The sequence below is a fragment of the Hypomesus transpacificus genome, chromosome 22 (genome assembly GCF_021917145.1).
Source record: "Hypomesus transpacificus isolate Combined female chromosome 22, fHypTra1, whole genome shotgun sequence".
Lineage (NCBI taxonomy): Eukaryota > Metazoa > Chordata > Actinopteri > Osmeriformes > Osmeridae > Hypomesus > Hypomesus transpacificus.
In genome coordinates, this window is record NC_061081.1 from 9,345,069 (window position 1) to 9,362,927 (window position 17,859).

The 17,859-nt window shown below is 46.5% G+C and overlaps 1 protein-coding gene across 3 annotated transcripts in view; it reads right to left on the reverse strand.

Annotated features, from left to right (window-relative positions):
• The window catches only part of tmem131l (transmembrane 131 like), a 29,666-nt gene that overhangs the window by 7,061 nt on the left and 4,746 nt on the right, over positions 1-17,859 (reverse strand). For 2 of the 3 annotated variants that reach the window (XM_047044406.1, XM_047044405.1), the window contains exons 4-18: positions 10,635-10,706; positions 8,234-8,357; positions 7,673-7,789; positions 7,146-7,247; positions 5,632-5,709; positions 4,274-4,442; positions 2,971-3,029; positions 2,763-2,868; positions 2,324-2,432; positions 1,961-2,105; positions 1,612-1,785; positions 1,079-1,148; positions 765-888; positions 603-672; positions 349-458 (exon numbers count right to left, since the gene is read on the reverse strand). In XM_047044406.1, coding sequence (XP_046900362.1) covers positions 349-458; positions 603-672; positions 765-888; positions 1,079-1,148; positions 1,612-1,785; positions 1,961-2,105; positions 2,324-2,432; positions 2,763-2,868; positions 2,971-3,029; positions 4,274-4,442; positions 5,632-5,709; positions 7,146-7,247; positions 7,673-7,789; positions 8,234-8,357; positions 10,635-10,706 — 1,629 coding nt within the window. The remainder of the gene's footprint in view (positions 1-348; positions 459-602; positions 673-764; positions 889-1,078; positions 1,149-1,611; positions 1,786-1,960; positions 2,106-2,323; positions 2,433-2,762; positions 2,869-2,970; positions 3,030-4,273; positions 4,443-5,631; positions 5,710-7,145; positions 7,248-7,672; positions 7,790-8,233; positions 8,358-10,634; positions 10,707-17,859) is intronic. The other variant, XM_047044407.1, reaches the window with a different exon arrangement.

Genomic DNA, 17,859 nt, shown 5'->3' on the forward strand with positions numbered 1-17,859 from the left:
CCAATTATTAGATTTAATTGGCTAATCAGTACAATAGTTGAATAGAATCAAACATGCTGAATGAACTAAATGAAATCTTTTAATTTGGTATTTTTCATGAGACTGGGAGATTATAGAGTTTGAAATATAGCAGTCACAATGACACTTCCAGTAGTTATGGAATACCAGCAATTCTAGTATTAATCAGAGATGGCTCAACCAATAACAATGACTAGAACATTGAAGTTAACTGATAAAGCCTTGTAGGTGACTTGCTTTCACACATAACGCATCCACAGTACAGATACCTACTGTAGGTATAGATCAAGTGTGTGGAAGGGAGGGGGTGTATTGATTTAGAGTCTGTACCATTTGGTGAGGAGGTCCAGGGCCTCCAAAGGGGCAGGGTACAGAGAGAGGCTGCAGATCTCCATGGAAACCACAGAAGGGGTGGGGTTCTTCAGAGTGAGCTTCTTCACCTGAGAGGGAAGACAGAGATTGGTCCTGATCTGCCATAAACATTCCTAAACGGTCATGAAGAGTCCTGAGTGGTCATCAAACAGTACTTAAGAGCTGGACTGAAGAAGCACAGGCTTCCATCCTTCTGCCATTCTGTTCCTTACCTTACTCTCATTGACTGGAGTTGGACCAAACTCTAGAGGAGAGGGGGGCTCCCCTGGGAGTCGGGGCCACCTGCAGAGATGACACACCTCCAGTCAGTATACACATTCATTTGAACCTAGCTATTCAGATCTACAGGAACCCAAGGGGCATGCGTGTCTCACCTGCAGGGCAACTGGTCTTTGCGACTATGCCACTGAGAGGAGAGCTCAGCAGCGAGCTGGCTGTCCACAGCCCAGGAGAAGGACAGGGAGTCTGGGACCAGAGAGAGCTGCCACTGGGCCTGGCCTGGACCACACACACACACACACAGCAGTTTAGTAAGGGGTGGGTCATACACTGGCACACACACAGATCTGATATACATATCCCAGCTGGGGCACCTGTAATCAATCCTACTGGGTTTTATACCTGTGTACAGCTGTGTCTGAGCACACAGGTATAATACCTGTTCAGATGGATAGAGACTGTGTCTCACCTGCTGCTGACAGCCTGAGTGGACAGAGTCGTCCACACTCCCCTTCTGCAGCAAACACTGCCTCCCCCTGCTGGACAAAGGGAAAAACACTCAGACAGCTGGACAGTTGAATTCCATAAAAACATGCTGAAAGATGAATATATAAGTATACCAACAGAGTCTATAGCCTGTTTTTAAATTAAGTAAAGACTAAAACATATCTACATTTGCTGTTTCTTTTTATAGTTTTTATTATAGTTTAGTGTCTTCCATTTTGCTCATCATAATACCCTCTTGGGATAAAAGGAAATACAACAGACAGATAGGTAGAGGAGCATGCAGGGACTCTACCTCATGTTACCAGCTCTTCGATCCTGTCCCTAAAGAGCTACCGTCCCTGTAGGTTTTTGATCGGGTCGTATCAACCAGCTTAATGTTAGAATCGTGAGTGCTGGACTGGTGTTGGGAGAGTAAACCTACAGGAAAGGTTGCTCTCTCGCGAACAGGGGTGGAGATAGCTAGTACCCATGTATAGGGTTGTGACCTTCCCTTACCTTGTCCAGACTGGAGTGGAGGTGGAGGGGCAACTGCAGGGTGAGGCCCAGGGTGGTGGTGAGGCTGAGGCTGAAGAGCATGTTGAGGGGCAGGCTCCTACTGAGGAGCTGGAGGGTCAGGACCGACCTGCAGTCACCCCGGGGGACTGGCACCGGACCACTGAAGTTCACCATCTGGCAGACAGGGGGCGCCAGTCAGCAACACAGGACATGATATTATGAACTCTGCTACTGTCAGGTACTGTAACACGCAAAGTGCACGTCTACTCCACTAGATACATAAACTATATAAAAAGCTACTTTTGTAGAGTTCAAAGTGCAAAACTTGGGATGCTTCAGGTTTTGGTACCTTGAGCACTCCTTGTGTGTCCTGGGGGAGGCTGGCGTGGGTGATGGTGAGGGGGAGGTTGAGGGGGTTGATGAGCCACACGTCCACTAGCCCTGCCCACCTCTGTCTCACCTGCAGCACACTGGACAGCTCCACCCACGGACTTCTACACAAACAGGAACAGGAGTTCTGATGTATACTGGCTCTTTCATTCCTAACATATACCGCTGTGCTCATTGTGCAGTGTCAACGCCACAAGGTCTCATGCCTTTACTTCTACTTGCTTGTGTTCTTTCCAAAGCTTAGGTGTAACCCCTGTATTATTTCCTCTTTTCACAGAAAAGATGCAAATGAGCAGCTTTGCAGGTCTATACCAGGCCTTACCTGTGTGAGATGTGGAGTCCAGGGAAGATGCTGAACGTGAGGTTTTCCTGGGCCTGGAGGTGGACCTGGACATGACTGGAGCACCTTCCCCCCTGGCCAGGTAGCGACCCTGGACACACAGTTACAACAGCCTGGGGTCAACATGGGGAAATTGTGTTCAGCATGGTGCTTCTCTGCCACTTCTGCTTTTCGCTCCCCTGCACCAAATCTGCAGCCTACAGCAGAGCTGCAAAACTGGAATGTACACTAATCAGAAGGCCTCCTGCCAAGCTTAGGATGCACTGACCGAAGAGAACGCAGTGTGCTTTTTTTGAAACCTGCTTCAGAAACAGGAAGTCAAACTGTTCCTTTCTAAATGGTTGTTAGCGATGGTGGTGGTGGTTGCAGTGTATATCGAAGTCACCATGGTGACAGATGTCTGGGCGGGGCTGGGACTGACCTCTGCAAGCCAGCGTGGCGACCTGGGTCAGGTTCCTGGTCTCTTCTTGGAGCACCACCTGGCTGAAATCCAGAGTGGCATCTACTTTTGATAAGAGCTGCATGTCCTGAGGAAAGACACACCCCATTTTACAACTGTTTCTATATCCTAATTGTATTGTCAAAGGAAATATGTGTATACATTATTTGATGTTGTTGCCAAAACTTACTTTTACATACAGCTTTTTCACTCCTGAATTTAATATATAAACTGCTACTTTGGGCTCCCCTGTTGAAAAAAAACAAACAAAAAAAAACATGCATGTTTCTGCTTATAGCCCCAAGACCAGCAACTTCCCTAAGGCAACACTGAACACAGAGGGACTGTTGCTGCTCACTCACTGGCAAATGAGCGACCTTGCATCTGCAAAGCAGCAAAACTGGATTGTAATTAAGAGTATGTGGTCTCCTAACACTGGACTGGCCCACAGCTCCACTGCAGCAGCTCAGTGGAGGAAAGTGCTGAGTTGACACCACAGAGGGGCTGGTTACTTGGCTCACTGCTTTCCTTTCAACCTCCCTGTTGCTCTGCAAGGGAGCCTGGGGCACTTCTGGATGAAGCGCCTGCTCATTTCTCCTCCTTCCTCTCCTCATTGATTATGTGCTGCACTGCGGATGCCAGTTATGGCTGAAGGATCAACACTGTACATCTAGCCAGTTCAAACCTGTTTTCCTGTAGTGATTACAGGTTATTTCATCATAAACCTTCAATAAATTGCAACATTCTATTTGTAAAGGACAATGAGGTGAATCAATGAGCTGCCAAATGGACTAATGTTTTTTTCAAAGGTTTCTTCGTCTTCCATGGACAAAACACGTTTCAACAACAAGTAAAGATCCTGAATGGCGAGGGGCCTTCACCCTGCTATGAAACCAGCATGGACACACTCCCAGCCCCATGAGGACGTGCAGAGATGCAGGGACAACTGGGGTCCAGGGACCAACACTAACCTCACTACACCAGACGTCTCCTCTCTCTGTCCTTGAACGTAAACATTGTTCGGGCTATAACTGCTGAGATAGAGATCAGATAGAGATCAACGCAGCAGTCTGGCCTCCAAGAGAGGGAGGTCGTACAGTAATGTTGGTTTTGAAGCTGTGGGATCATACAGATCCTATAAACTGGTCCTGAGTCAACTTGAGGCCTTTCCCTTTCCTTTCATGGCTAACTATTACAATTAAGGAAGGACAATCTGATATAGACATGGCCCATAGTGGCTTATAGTCCTACTACAATTTCCTGTTCCAGAGCCAAAAGAAGGCAGACAAGTGAAGATAAGAACATTTGATATGGTGATATTGCCCTCAGACAAAGAGGAAACAGTAGTTGAGAGTCAAGCTGAGAACGGTTGGCAGGAGAGTATACTGACTGCCATGTCACCCTAGAGTAAGCACTCACAAACACACATCTAATGCAAACCCACATCTCCAGGTTCTTCTCTAACACACCCACACACATTCTGCAACCCTTACCTAGGATGGCCCCTTCTATGGCCTGGCCCGCAGCGGCAGGTGCTGCCAGCGCCACCAGGATGTGCTCAATGACGTAAGGCTTGAGCTTGTCCATGTCTGCGGGCCGCTGGGAGCTCTCGGCCAGGCTGATGTGGAGACTGAGGCCCTCCTCGTCCCGCAGGCACGATCCCTGAGGGACGCAAATAGGAAGCAGCCACGGTCACACACCACCAGAGACATGGAGGGGGGTGGAAGAAAGAGAGAGAGAGAGAGAGAGAGAGAGAGAGAAAATGAGGGAGAGGAGGGAGGCAGGCAGGCAGGAGGGAGAGGGAGGGAGAGAGGCAGGGAGTGTGAGGACAGGAGGGAGGGATGTAGCTTGAAGGAGAGGGGAGAAACAGAGAATGAAGGGGGGAGTGGTGGAGGTGCTTTGTTTCCCTACAACACTGTGTATGTAAATATACAGGGAAATACAGAGAGGTAGCTACTTTCCCCCGTTGGTCTCCTCCTTTCCTGTCATCTCAGTTCCTAACCCAGTCTGTGACTAACAGTCTTCATACTGATAGATCTGTATCAGAGTGGTGCAAAGCCAGTCCTGTCTTAGTTGCTGACTGGGAAGCCAGGGTGGAGATCGGACTTGTCTGAGTGGCTGGCTGGGGCCCCTTGCCCTGGCCAGAAGCCACTGGGCCCCACGCCTACAATAACAATGCTAACCCCACCACATCCCCTAGACTACTGACCTCGTCCTCTCTGCTCTGTGGAGCTCTGCCCAGCACTTTGGTTTGAGCGTAATATCAACTGAGGTGGATCCACCTAGGGTGGATTATTGAACAGGTCTCCAGAACTTGGTTGGAAGGGAGCTAATTCTAGACCAGCTTCTAACACAAGCTATTCCTTATTTTCTCTGAATCTGTAAAACCCAAGGCTAAGCGGAAAAGATGATGTTGGTGAGAGTTGCATCAGTCTGATTCCTGGTTCCTGGGAGCTCGCACACATTCAAGGAATCTTGTGAGAAAGCAATTAAAGAGCCAGTGAGAGGTCTTTACCTCTGTCACTCTCCTCAGGGCTCTGAGCAGGAAACCGACTGGATTCAATATATCACAGGTGGCACATTGCTTCACTACACCACTCTCATTTGCTAGTGCATCTAATGGGCCTACTGTGTGTTGTGGGCCAGATCCTGATCAGCGGTTTCTTTACCATTGTTTCCTTGCCCCCCTTGTGTGCTAACAAATAAGTTGCATGTTTAGCCCTGGAACCACACACACACAAAATAGCCCTACAACAAGTTTGTCTGAAATAGGTATGAATAAAGGTCATCCATTGCAGTGTGCATTAGCTGTGTTGCAGTAATTATAACTGAGGTGGGAGTGTTAAGTTACCTGAGGTTGGCTGAACCAACTCGTGGGCAACCTGCATTCCAACATTAGACCCAGTATGGTGATGTTGGATGTGTCTTCCTGTACAGCACAACAACAAAACAATAAGCAGATGCATTGCTTTTGAATGCCTTTAACAGCTAGGACAACTAAAAACTAAATACACTACCGAATGAAAACATGGTCAATGATGCCGAAATGGCAAAAATGTCATACTAGTTTCAACTGTCTATTGTCAGTTATAAATCGTTGACCTGAAAGTCACGTCAAAGAAAGTGTTGCCCTCTGCCTCTAAGCTTGGCTCAGGTGGCAGTGTTTATACAGCATTGGATTTGTGCTTGTGTGTTATTTCATATCAAAAGTGTTAAGCTCAACATTGTGTGTGCCATTAAATAACGGTGACCTCACCTGTGAGAAAAAGAGGGAAAGTGAGTGTGTGAAAGAGAGAGTGAAAGAGAGAACCTAATAAATTAGAATCTCACTGCTAAGGCTTGGCCTGTAATTAAACCTGTTTATGCGCTGAACAGCTCAAAGGGCCGCATTACAAAAGCTAATACCAGAAACATTGTTCGTGCATGCAGCATGCTCCCACTCATCTAGTAACAGCGAGCCCACTTCTATAAATACCCCTCTCAATAGGAAACAATGGCCAACACTTCCACTGAGGATGGGCAGCAGAGGCTGCAGGTGTTCATTTCGATCTTGAACTAGAAAACATGAAAACCCTGCAGAGCCACAGCTTTGCAGAGCCAAGCCCCAACGTTACTTGGATATTAAAGATATGAGGCAGTTAGTTCTTAGAAGTTCCTTTTTAGTTACAACCCCAAATGTTTGTTGTAACTGACTTGGCACGAAAAAGGTTATACCTGGAACCTTCTATCAGAGGGTTTCCCCAGCAGGGACACACAGTTCTTCATAGCCCTGAATTTATTTGGGAGCAGTGTGGATTAGGAGCCACATAGCTAGTTGAGTGGAAAATGTTGCTAAGTGGGTCCCGCTTTAACTACTGTAAACCACTTCAGAGGGGAACAGAGCTGCATTCTGGGAAACGCAGAGCACTTACAAGTCACGGCTCACAGCACAAGATGACATTTTGTAACAGCCACCTCACTTCCTGTTGTGGAGGCGAGCTCTTGCTCTGAGAAGGACCTGACATGCATGTTTGCCAACGCGAGTGCTGGTGTTCTTGCACATCCCTAGAGGGGTTTATGAGTGCATGCATGAACGTGTACGGAATTGAAAAGTGAGCTGTGTGTTATTGGAAGACAACAAGTGTCTGTGAGGGGGTCGCGTCAGCTCCGTTTCAGGACAAGCTCAGTAGTGCAAGCTCAGCTGCTGGGTGTCACATATCAACTGCTACACTGCAGGGTCTACTGTACACACCGTGCAGAGAGAGGGAGTGAGAGACATAGTGAGACAATGAAAAGAGAGAGAAATGGAGAGAGTGAGAGATAGATTAAGGGGGGGGGGGGAAGGGAAAGAGCGAGACAGATGCAAGACAATAGAGAAAGACACACCTGAGTTTGGGTCAGCTTAATGCTCTGGATGTGAGGGAATATTAGCAAGCTGTCCTTCTGGACAGACCTTAGAGCGGCCTGTTGGACGCCCACACCAAACATCTACAGAGAAGGGGATAAGGCACTCAGCATTTGGCAGCGTACTGTACAGTGTAAGATGTATGACAAGACTGATTTGAAATATGTCACACCATATTCTACACCCATCATGTTTCAGGACTAACAGTCTAAACACACAACAGAACTTGGTACACTCCCATATCCCGATTTAAGTAGTGTACGTTACTTGTGACAAAATATTGAGGTCATGAGTCGAAGGGTCATTCTTAGTCAACACATGTGGTCATAAGAAACAGAACAAAGAATAGCAGAGCTGGACTGATATTACTGTTTAATGGTTATTGGTGTATATTAGCCACACATCTCACAAGAGTTAATATGTTCTCCTGGCACCAAGAGGAACAACAAATCTGTTTTTTGAAACACCGAAAGGCTTCTCCTTTGGGTCTGGAAGATATGTGACTGACCTGGTATGACAGCACGCCATGGGCCGACGTGTTTATAAATAAAGAGTTTTCTACGCTGCCCTCCTCGGTGGGGAGGAAGACCAGTTTAAAGAAGGCCTTCCCTCGGGGCGGAATCACCTGAGGGATGACACGGAGGGGGTCAAAGGTTACACCCCCTGTTTACACCAATCAGACAAGTCTTACCGGAGGTGAGGGAAATGACTTGTTTTGAGGCTGTTGTTAAACATGTATGTCTTAAGTTCAGTTAGCAGTTATACCACGTGTTAAAGAGGACATTCACAGATGAAGACTATGTATTGTTACTACTGGTTGCCCTATGAGGCTGGGATATAAATAAGTGAGTTCTAATGGAGGTTTAAAGTTTAAATACACATACTGGTCACCCAAGGGCCAAATAGAAGGAGGGGGCAGGGAGGGAGGTATGGGTGGATGGGTGGGGGGGGAGAAAGCACAAATTATTGAGAGAGGTTGGTAAAACAAGGTTGTGACCAAGCAAGAGGGAGGGAGGGAGTAATTGAGTTAGAGAGAGGCCAAGAACACACACGCACGACACACACTTACCCTTCTGTGGAAGGAAGGCATGTGAAAATGTCTGCTGGATGTAAACATTGCCAGCAGTGTGACTGGAAGTTCCTGACTGGGGTTGTGTATGTATATGGTTTCTGCTCTTGGCAACCCCAGTGGTCTACAAAAAGGACACACACAGTACACATTAGCACCAAACGATCTTCACCCAGTGTAGTTCAAATCTTCAAGTTCATAAACAGCACAGTCATTTTGAAACTTCATTTTCTCACTAACAAAACTGAGCTGTATTGTGATTCATTAGTTTTGGAACGGACTTTGGACTTGTATGGGTTTAATGTATTGGTTGGAATGTTTTGATTATTTTACACACACAAAACAACAGTCTCCATGTGTATGCAAAGATCTAACTCCTACAGCCAACTAAAAGAGAAAGAACAAGCATTTAGTTTGAGATGTTCTAGAACTCTCAATCACAAACGGTACCATGTTTGGACATGGCAACAATCCTAGTTGTTGTTGGGCAGTCCCATGGCCTTCAGAGAGCAGCAGACAGGCTACTGTCCTGGCCGTTAGAGGAACACAGGGAGAGAGAGCCCTGCAACAGCCATGGTGACCTTTAGTGGTATGCCTATCCCTCCCACCTCATGCTTTCATACTCTCAGCCGTTTGGAACACTGAAAACGTTTAAGATCAAAGTTGAATGTCCCCTGGGGACATAAATGTCACTCCCCGTGAGAGAATTCACAGAAAAACAATTATAGAAAGAAAATAAAATTGAAAAAATAGGTTGAATTATTGCAGGCATTGGTAGTCCCGCCCAAATTCCAGCCTGAAGAACCTTAGTGATATTGTAACCATTAAAAAAAAAAACTATCATAGCAATAAAAACTAAAAAAGTGTCAGATCAAACTTTTTCCTGTCATGACCATAAAATATGTAAGCTGCGAACTGTAAACCTTACAACTGTGTTAGGCAATGCGTCCATAGCTTAAGAACCATAAACACTGGAACTATAAGGTTACAGCCAATGTGACTACAGGCATGGGCAGACCAGTCTCCCCATGACTCCCTGGTGCAGTTTAGCAGTTCTGCTCCTAATATGATGTTGGGATTTCAGCACCAAGAAGTTTATTTTCCCACTCTTATCTGCCTGCTGTCTGATCCATTCCCATGTTGCTGGGCAGGACATGGTACAGGGGGGGTGTGTGTTTTGACCGTCAGCTGGGAGCGGGGAGGAGGAGGGAGGGAGAGGAGGAGGGACACAGACAACCCTGGGTCCTGAGAGAGGCACGTGGACTGTAGCCCTGCAGGACAGCACTGATGTCATTAAACAGTCAGAGTCAATAGGAGTCTGTTTGTGCATGCCTGCTTCTGCCCTGCACACCAGTGATACCAGGGACAGCTAACGTTGCGTAACAACACCCCGGACAAGGCCACTAGACACTGGCTAGCTTTCCACAGCACTGTTAGCCGGTGGGAGCTGTGGTGCTTTGGTAGTCTCTTATAGGCAAGCACTGTTGCTAGCTACATTAGGGTGGGGGACGCTGTATTTGGTGATAAGCAGTGCGGTATAGGAGTTCATGCTTGAGTGACTAATTTCTTGCTGCCTGGATAAGAGGGGTGTGCATTCCTAATCAGAACAACAAGAAAGTACTTCCAAAACAAAACCCCATAATTAAATAAATCTCCCTACGTAGGTAAATAAGATCATTTAAACAAGCGATGAAAAATGAATCTTCAGCCGATCTGCACAAAAACAAAAGGACAGAAAAAATATATAAAAACACAGCAGACAAAAAGAGCAAAAAAGACTGAGCAGGAGTCAACAAAGATGTCATACAAACATGAACTACTTGTATGCTTTTGCTTCAAATAGCTGCTCTGCGGAGGCCTTCCAAGCACAACAAAGCGCCTGCTATTCTGGTAGTTTGGGGATCTGGGAGGCTAAACAGAAGAGTTGTTAACCTTTGGGCTGAGGGCAGCCCCTCCCCCCAAAGGCCCTCGCTGATGGGAAAGAGAGCTGGCATCCATATTTGGTCTGCATCTTTCTAAGAGTGGTTCCTAAGATGAAGAGCGTTCCTACCCTCCACTTGCAGCTGTTGTCGTGTTCGGAGGACGATTCACTTTGTACCGGGATGTTTCCCTTGGCTGACAGGAACCAGACTTGGGGTTGAGCAAAGATTGTGGATCTCACACTGAATGTATTGTACGTCTCTTCCAGACACTCTCTTTCTCTGTCTTTTTGTCACATCACTCTGTAAACTGTTGTGTTGTTTAATCATGCAGCTACCACTGGTGCAACTTGGATAGGGCCTGGTAGACAGTGATTCTAGTGATTGTCTCAAGAGAGATAATGACCTTGTCTATGTGAGGGTGGGTAAGGTGTTGTTTAGACCAATGGTGAGTAACCAGGAAGTGAGACAGGAGTACTTACTGCATCCCAAACTCCAGAGCTGGGGGCTGGAAGCGCAGTGACCTTCCATTCTCCCGGGCATATGAAGAAGAGCTGGATAAAGAGAGGGGGGGGGGGGGGAACATTCAGCATTTGATCACTTAAAGAACTTCAAAAGGGAATTTGAATACCAAATTACAAGAGAGCGAGGTGAGAAGACAAACACGGATTTAGCATAATTAGCATGCTCAGCAGGGACAAGTTCAACCACACGACACAAGCCGCCAAACCGGAACCACTAATACCTCTGGCGGCTCCTCAAAATGCTGACTATCCTGCTTAACAACACCACTGGAGTCAGGGGGAGGCCAGAACACGTCTCGCTCGATACAGGGAGGGTGAAACAGCAACAGCAGACGGGTATGATGGAGGGTGGGTGTCAGGGATGATGAATTAAGGAGATTAAATGAAAGCCCCTTGTTCAATTTCACACTGTTCTCTGAGGGACCCCAAGTGGAATTAAAACAGAGCCGTGCCACGTCGTGAGACACGGGAGACCTCTGAAAGCTCTCTGAGGTGCGTTCAATTTCAGAACAGAGGGCGGAATAAGCATCTGGCGCTTTCAAAACCTATATTGAGGGATCTAGGAAATCTGGCATCTGGATCTCCAGAGATCTCTCAGGATCTAGACATCTTGTGGGGGACCGGTAGTCTGAAAACTGAAACAGGTGTCACAGACAAAACTAAGCACAATACTTTAGGGAACACTGACTCACGTAAAGGTCATTTCAAGACTAGCCCCAAATGTCTGTCTACTGGCATAACATTTGCTGCTTAGTTTGCAGATTTCACTGCACTGTGAGTAAGAGACAACCCCCTCCAATTACAAGCCACACTGTAACAACCGGAAGTGGTGGGACTGGAGCATGGACCTGACAGCTTTTCAAAAGTCGCTGTGGTTTGTCTCGGACAGCAAAACCATGAATGTTGCAGAACCATGTTTGTCTCACTTTGCTGTAATGAGGCCAACGCATGCACTATTATTGCTTCAACACCAAGACATTGCTCCAACTTACACCCCTTGCATAAGAAAGAGGCAACTGAGAGACCACCTTTTGGTGTTTGAGGTATTTGAAACACAAACGTGGGGCTGATCTGTGAGTGCTGACATACTTTAAAAGAAGGTCTAGACCGTTTCAAAAAGCCTTCGTGGGAGGAAGCATGTATTTGAGGTTAGAGTCAAAGAGAAACTGTTCCATTCCAGGGCTTTCTCAATTTCTCTCTCACACACACGATAACTGGTATGAGGTCACTGACGGCTCCCTGCTGCAGCAACGTGTCGGTCATGGTGGCAGTGTGTGTGACATCCTGGTCTAATGATTCCTGCAAAGGAGGACCTCGCTGCAGGGAGGCACCAGCTGCAATGTGTGTGTGTGTGTTTTTGTGTGTGTGCGTGTGTGTCTGTGTGTGTAAAAATAGGATCTGCTTCTGTTGACAGATGGGAAGGCTGACACAGCTGGATTTTTTAGGCTGGGTACGTAGCAAACAGGACCTCCACATTAATTTGTCAAATCAGTGACATGACATTCCTGTAAGGTCCTGTAAGGACATGTCCCCTGTGGGAGTCCTCAACACACCTTCTTCCCATGGGGGAAAATGAGTTAATCCCACTAACTCATTTAGTGGGAGAAGCAGTGTTTCCACACTGGGATAAACCAACTGCTGGATTGCAAAGGGGGGTTGGGAGCGGGTTCTCACTGTTAAAGTCAGTGCCAACTGTGGTTGCCTTGTCCAGGATTTCAGCAGGTCATCTCTACACTACTCAAACACCCAGTAAGTGGTGAAGAGTAGAGTAGAATAAAGGAGTAAAAAGTATAAATAGAATAATGGAGACTGAACGGAAGAAGGCAGAAAGTGGGAGGACAGAGAAAAAAAAAAGAGAGAGAGAGACAAGAGGCTGAGATTTGCTGCCGAGAACAGGACAAAACGTGCCGTCTCTTGATGAGCCCACAGGCCTCTGTGATGACTGTGCAGGTACTGGGTGTTTCCCTGAGGGGGACCTCACAGTAGATATGGAACACTGCTCCTTCCCTTTCTACCTCATGTGCTCTTCATTGTCATTCATTCCGTCAAAGACGTCTTCATCTCCAAGACCCCAGAGTCTCACTGTCACAGAGAGGTGGTCCTCAGTCTATGCATCCAAGCAATTTATGGTGGTGGAGTGGTTATGAGTAGACTGTGTGTGTCCCCACACGCATTTTAACTGCCAGCAAACTGCCACCTCCACTTATAGCATTCTAGTATCTGCGTCGCCAGGCGAGCTAGCGGGGCTCAAGGCCGCCAGCAATGTGTGGTGGTGGGGGTAAAAAAAGACGACATAAGGGTAGGGGGGGGGGAGTGGATGGCATGGAGAGTTCATGCTCTGGCCACAACACTGGGCAAATGTGGGAAAGGGGGGCTATTAGGAGCGAATGAGATGTAGGCTGTTCTTAACTGTAAAGGGAAAGTTGTACAATTGGATAAACCGCTTCCACGGTAGCACGCAAATCAGTGGGACACAAAAGCATCGCGTCTCTAACCCCGTTCCTATCTAGGAAGGAGATACAGCTCCGTAAATCGCACAGTGAGCAAGAAAAACGTAATTGTCTCATGCTTGTAATATCACCAAATTCTAGTGTGTAGTTTGGGAACTGTAAAACATGTCTTGTACTGGAGAGCCCACATGCCTCTGTAGGGAAATAGCTGAGCCGGCGTATAAGAATACAAATTATATACAAAGAAATGTATGAAATAAAAAAAATGTAAAACAGGAAGTATACATGATAAGGAAACTGAAAACAGGAAGTAGGCATGACAGGACAACTAACATTCAGAAGAGAGAGAAAGAAAGTGAGAGAGATGCCCTACAAATATTTGACTTCCTGTTTTGAGTTGTACAGGAAGTAGGCTAGAAGTCCCTTTAACTGAGGGGAGGGGGGGGGGGGGGGGGGGAGGGCTTCGGTCAGTATATGGTTTAAATCTAACGTCTTTCCAACGTATAACACCCAGCTAACTATGTTACAGAATGTTCTCTGCTAGTGTAGCAGGTGTGTAGCAAGGCTGGATTATGGAAGTGAGAGGAACCAGCAGCCTTGTCATGGATAACAGGAGGGTGTCAACTTCTGTTGAGACATTAAGGCACTGCTCTGTGGATGGTGTCATAAATTACTTCAGGCCTGCGCCCAATGAAATACCCAAGTACGCAATTTATTACGCATTCAACTTTTCAATCCCTTACAGTGTCTACAAAATGGAAAGAATATTGTAGCCATAGGAAAACCGATTTGTTCTCCATAACCTCACAGCTCAGCCTCCAAGTTTGAGAGTGAGGCTGGGAGATGTTGACAGCTCCCTGGAGAGTGTCCAGTGATAAGGTGTCTCTTCTGTTCTGTGCTACATTGACCTGCCTCTTAAGGGGAAGACCGACTGACTCAAACGGAGTGCGCTGGCTAATTAGCCAAGCGAGTTCAGGAGAAAAAAAAAGACAAAAAGAAAACAAGGGAAAGAGGAGAGCGTTTTAATTAATCTGCGGTGAGGCAAAGCTAAAGTGGAAACTGCAGATTATAGTCTTAAAAAGATGCAGCCTGAGCACTAGTTATTAGCTTGCCCCTGGTTTCCCCTGTTGAGTGTGTGGCGGTGAGACAAAAGTTTTTTGGGGGCTCAAGATGAAGATGAGTGTCTGGGGAATACAAGGTGAGGACGAGCTCATTACAATCAGGAAACCAGTATTGTTCACATCTCATCCGCAATTGTGCTAACATCATCATATTCATATTACATCACCACAACATAGGCCTAAAGGTCAAGGCCAACGACACATGGAGGAAGGATACTAGCTATAATAGGAAGGGGGAGTAAATCAAACGGAATCAGAAAGGGTTTGACCATTTCTTCATACCAACAATAACACTAAAATAACATCTGGGCTTGTACCTGAATGTACAAGTTGCACTCTCCCAATTCTCATTACCTCTATTCGAGCGCTGCTACTCTGCCCTGCAGATCCAAGTAAACATCTAGTCTGCATGCAGTGAAATGAGTAATAAGGGAAGCTTGACGACAGCTACAGGGAGAGGTTGGGAGAGAGGGAGGGAGGGAGGGAGTCAGCGAGTGGGCGTAGAACCAGCAGGAGGTGTGAAAATGTGCACTCCCCCACCACTCATCTGTCAGCTTTGCAGTAGGACATTGCTCATCACTGATTAATGGCGAGGGGAGAAAGAGAGACCTGGGGAGAGAATGGAGGAGAGAAGAGGAAGAGAGAGTGATGGAGCAATGGCAGCAAAAAGATGGATGAAAGCAACAATGAAGCAGAAGACGTCCCCACCGAGGAGGAGCCAAGCAATACAGATTGAAGAAGTGGGTGATGAGGAAGAAGAGGGGAAAGGAGTAAAAGGATGAAAAGAAAGGATGAAAATGGGAGCCAGAATACTGTGAATGAGAACGCCTTAACGGGTGCTTCTGGACTCCTCCCTCAGATGCGCTAGTCCTACAACTCCTACACACAACCTTATTCAGCCAAACATAGCTCTCCTGGTTTTATAACAGGGGTGAGAAGGGGGGGGGGGGGGGAGAGACAGAGAGAGATAAAGGTTTCCACCTGCCCAAATCCTTCATACACATGCAGTGTTGAGAAAGAGCCACATTTTCACACACAATATCATCAATGCCCTCCACTGACTTCAAGTCATGTAGCTGACACTAATTCTAAACATCCATCAACCGTTTCAGAAGCACTGCTTGCCAGAATCAAAAGCAGGAATTGACTGCGATTGCCCACACTGGACGGCCAAATGACCCATGGCTAAAGCCAGTGCACCAAACAGTAGCCATTGACCCTAGCTGCCTGAGAGAAAATGTGTTCTCTCTATTATGTAATAGTTGATTTCTCTTTCTCTATTATGCAATACAGTTGATTTCTCATTCTCTCCCTATCCTTTTCTCTGTCAATAGAACCGCTAGTTATTCATACCTCGTCAGATAATAACAAGCCCTTCCCTGCTCACTTAAGTGGACAAGAAGTGTGTGTGTGTGCGCGCGTTTGGTTCAAAGGTCAATGAGGTTCTCTCCCTCGGTCAGAGAAAACTGCCGTGACAAAGCCATCTGTGTGTAGACGCCTGACTGGGACGCTGGCTGACAGCTGATATGATTTGATTCTGAAAAGGAGTCTGGCTGGATCAAACTCACCATTGTTAGTGTGGCCAACAGGGGACTGGTTTTCCTCCAGTGACCCACTGGCTAAACCTCCCCCTAACCATCCCCCTCAACCTCCCCCCTTTTCTCATGAACTTTGGAGAAAAAAAAGAGAACTTCTACAGTAAACACAACACAACTTGAAAAAGAGGCAGGAAAAAAAAAAGGATGCTTGTTTTGGTAATGCTACAAACTCTGCTACAAACGCCCTTCGTATCTCGCACACACCTCATGTCAGCTGCTCTTATATTTGTTTGCAGAAGGAGTGGTTGAGCCTTTACCACAAGCTGAGTATTTCTGTTCAACAAAGAGTGACAGCCCCTGAAGAAACAGGCCGCTCCTCGGGGGGGGGGGGGGGGGGCGAGCCACGCAACAAGCACAGATCCCCAGGCCCCTGACCGACGACCATGGCGTCCAAATACAGCTTCAGCTGAACGTTTTGCTCTTAAACTTAACTCAGACAACACATCAGCGATGACCTCATTCGTATCATTTCCCTAGATAAACATGCTCCCAAAGAGCAGAGGAAACTGAGAGAAGGTCAACTGCTCTCTACAGTTTTCAGCGCTACTCTGCTCTCAAACACAAATGAATAACATTTTCATTTAGCAGACACTTCCAACGCAACTTACTACAGGGGATGGGAACCTTCAACCTCTTGGTCAAATACTACCACTGAGCTATGCCTATCCATGGCGGCCTGGTCAGTAGTGTCAAATATAGGGCTGGGTGCAATAGCGACATGCAACAGGTGAATTATTAAATAACAGTCGCTTACTGAATCATTCATTCACCCTATTGTGAGGTCGGCAACCCGAGGCAAGATGTGTAGCTCTCTTCAACTGGCTTGTGACTACCTGCTCTACTGTAGAAGCTGTAAGATGCTTGTATGCATTTCTGCTAGGGAGAGACGGAATGGTGTAACACATTCAAAGTGTGCCGTTATACTCAGTCTCACCTTCCTCATTGTGTGCGTGTGTGTGTGTGTATATGCACATGTGTATTTGTGTGTGGGCGCATGACAGACAAAGAAGCAGCCCCCATCTACCAAAACGCTTTTCCTTTCAGTGTCCTCTCCCCCCACCCCCACCTCACATGCATGCCTGCAAAGAAACACGCAGAGCAAGACAAAACACACACACACACACTCCACCTCCACCTACTTAGTTGCTCCTCATCATGTGTGCTTTGTGTGCTATGCAGGAAGGCATGGTCCCTCTCATGTTATGAGTCCTCATCTAAAGATACCTGCATTATTTAACATGTTCTCATCCATACATATCCCTTACTTGAGCATGATACTGTTTAACTGATAAGAACATATCAGTGCACAGCATAAACACCATTCCATGTGACACACATTGCATGACTGAAGACCACCGGCGATATGGCATCTTGGTCTGTTGATGATTCATTGAGTGTGTGTGGTGTGTGTGTGTGGGCAGTGGACTAACAGGTAGGTTTGCTAAGTGTTCTGTCACTACTACAGAGTGAATGAAGAAAAGAGGAAAAATTGGAGGAGGACAAATAGAGAAAGGGGGGATGGATAGGAGGTCATTGGCCTGCTTCCTATCTCCAGGCCACTGTTGTCTGCAGGCGGGAGGAGACCGATGGCAACCCAGCCAAGAGGCTGATAACCCAGGCACGAGAGCTAAGTCAATAAGGAACATGCTAGCATCCAGTTAACTCATAAGACTTACTGATGAGCTAACTGGACACTAGCAAAACACAGCATATTAAGTCAAATATATACTTTTGTACTAGCATTAAGGAGTGTTGCACTCCTTACGTAGTAGTTTAGTGTAAAAATTGAGGTTGCCATTTTGGCTAAATGTAGGCCTCAAATTATACATTGACTCACTGATATGACCAATTATACAATGACTGTTTGTCTGTGTGTCTAGTAACTCTTAACCACCCACAAGTCTTGTTGTGAAATGACAACATTTAAGAAGACGTTCTGTACAGAACGACAAAAACAGAACAGAAAAAAAATGTTTTGCGGTTACATTTTTGGGGTTGGAAGAAAAGACAATGG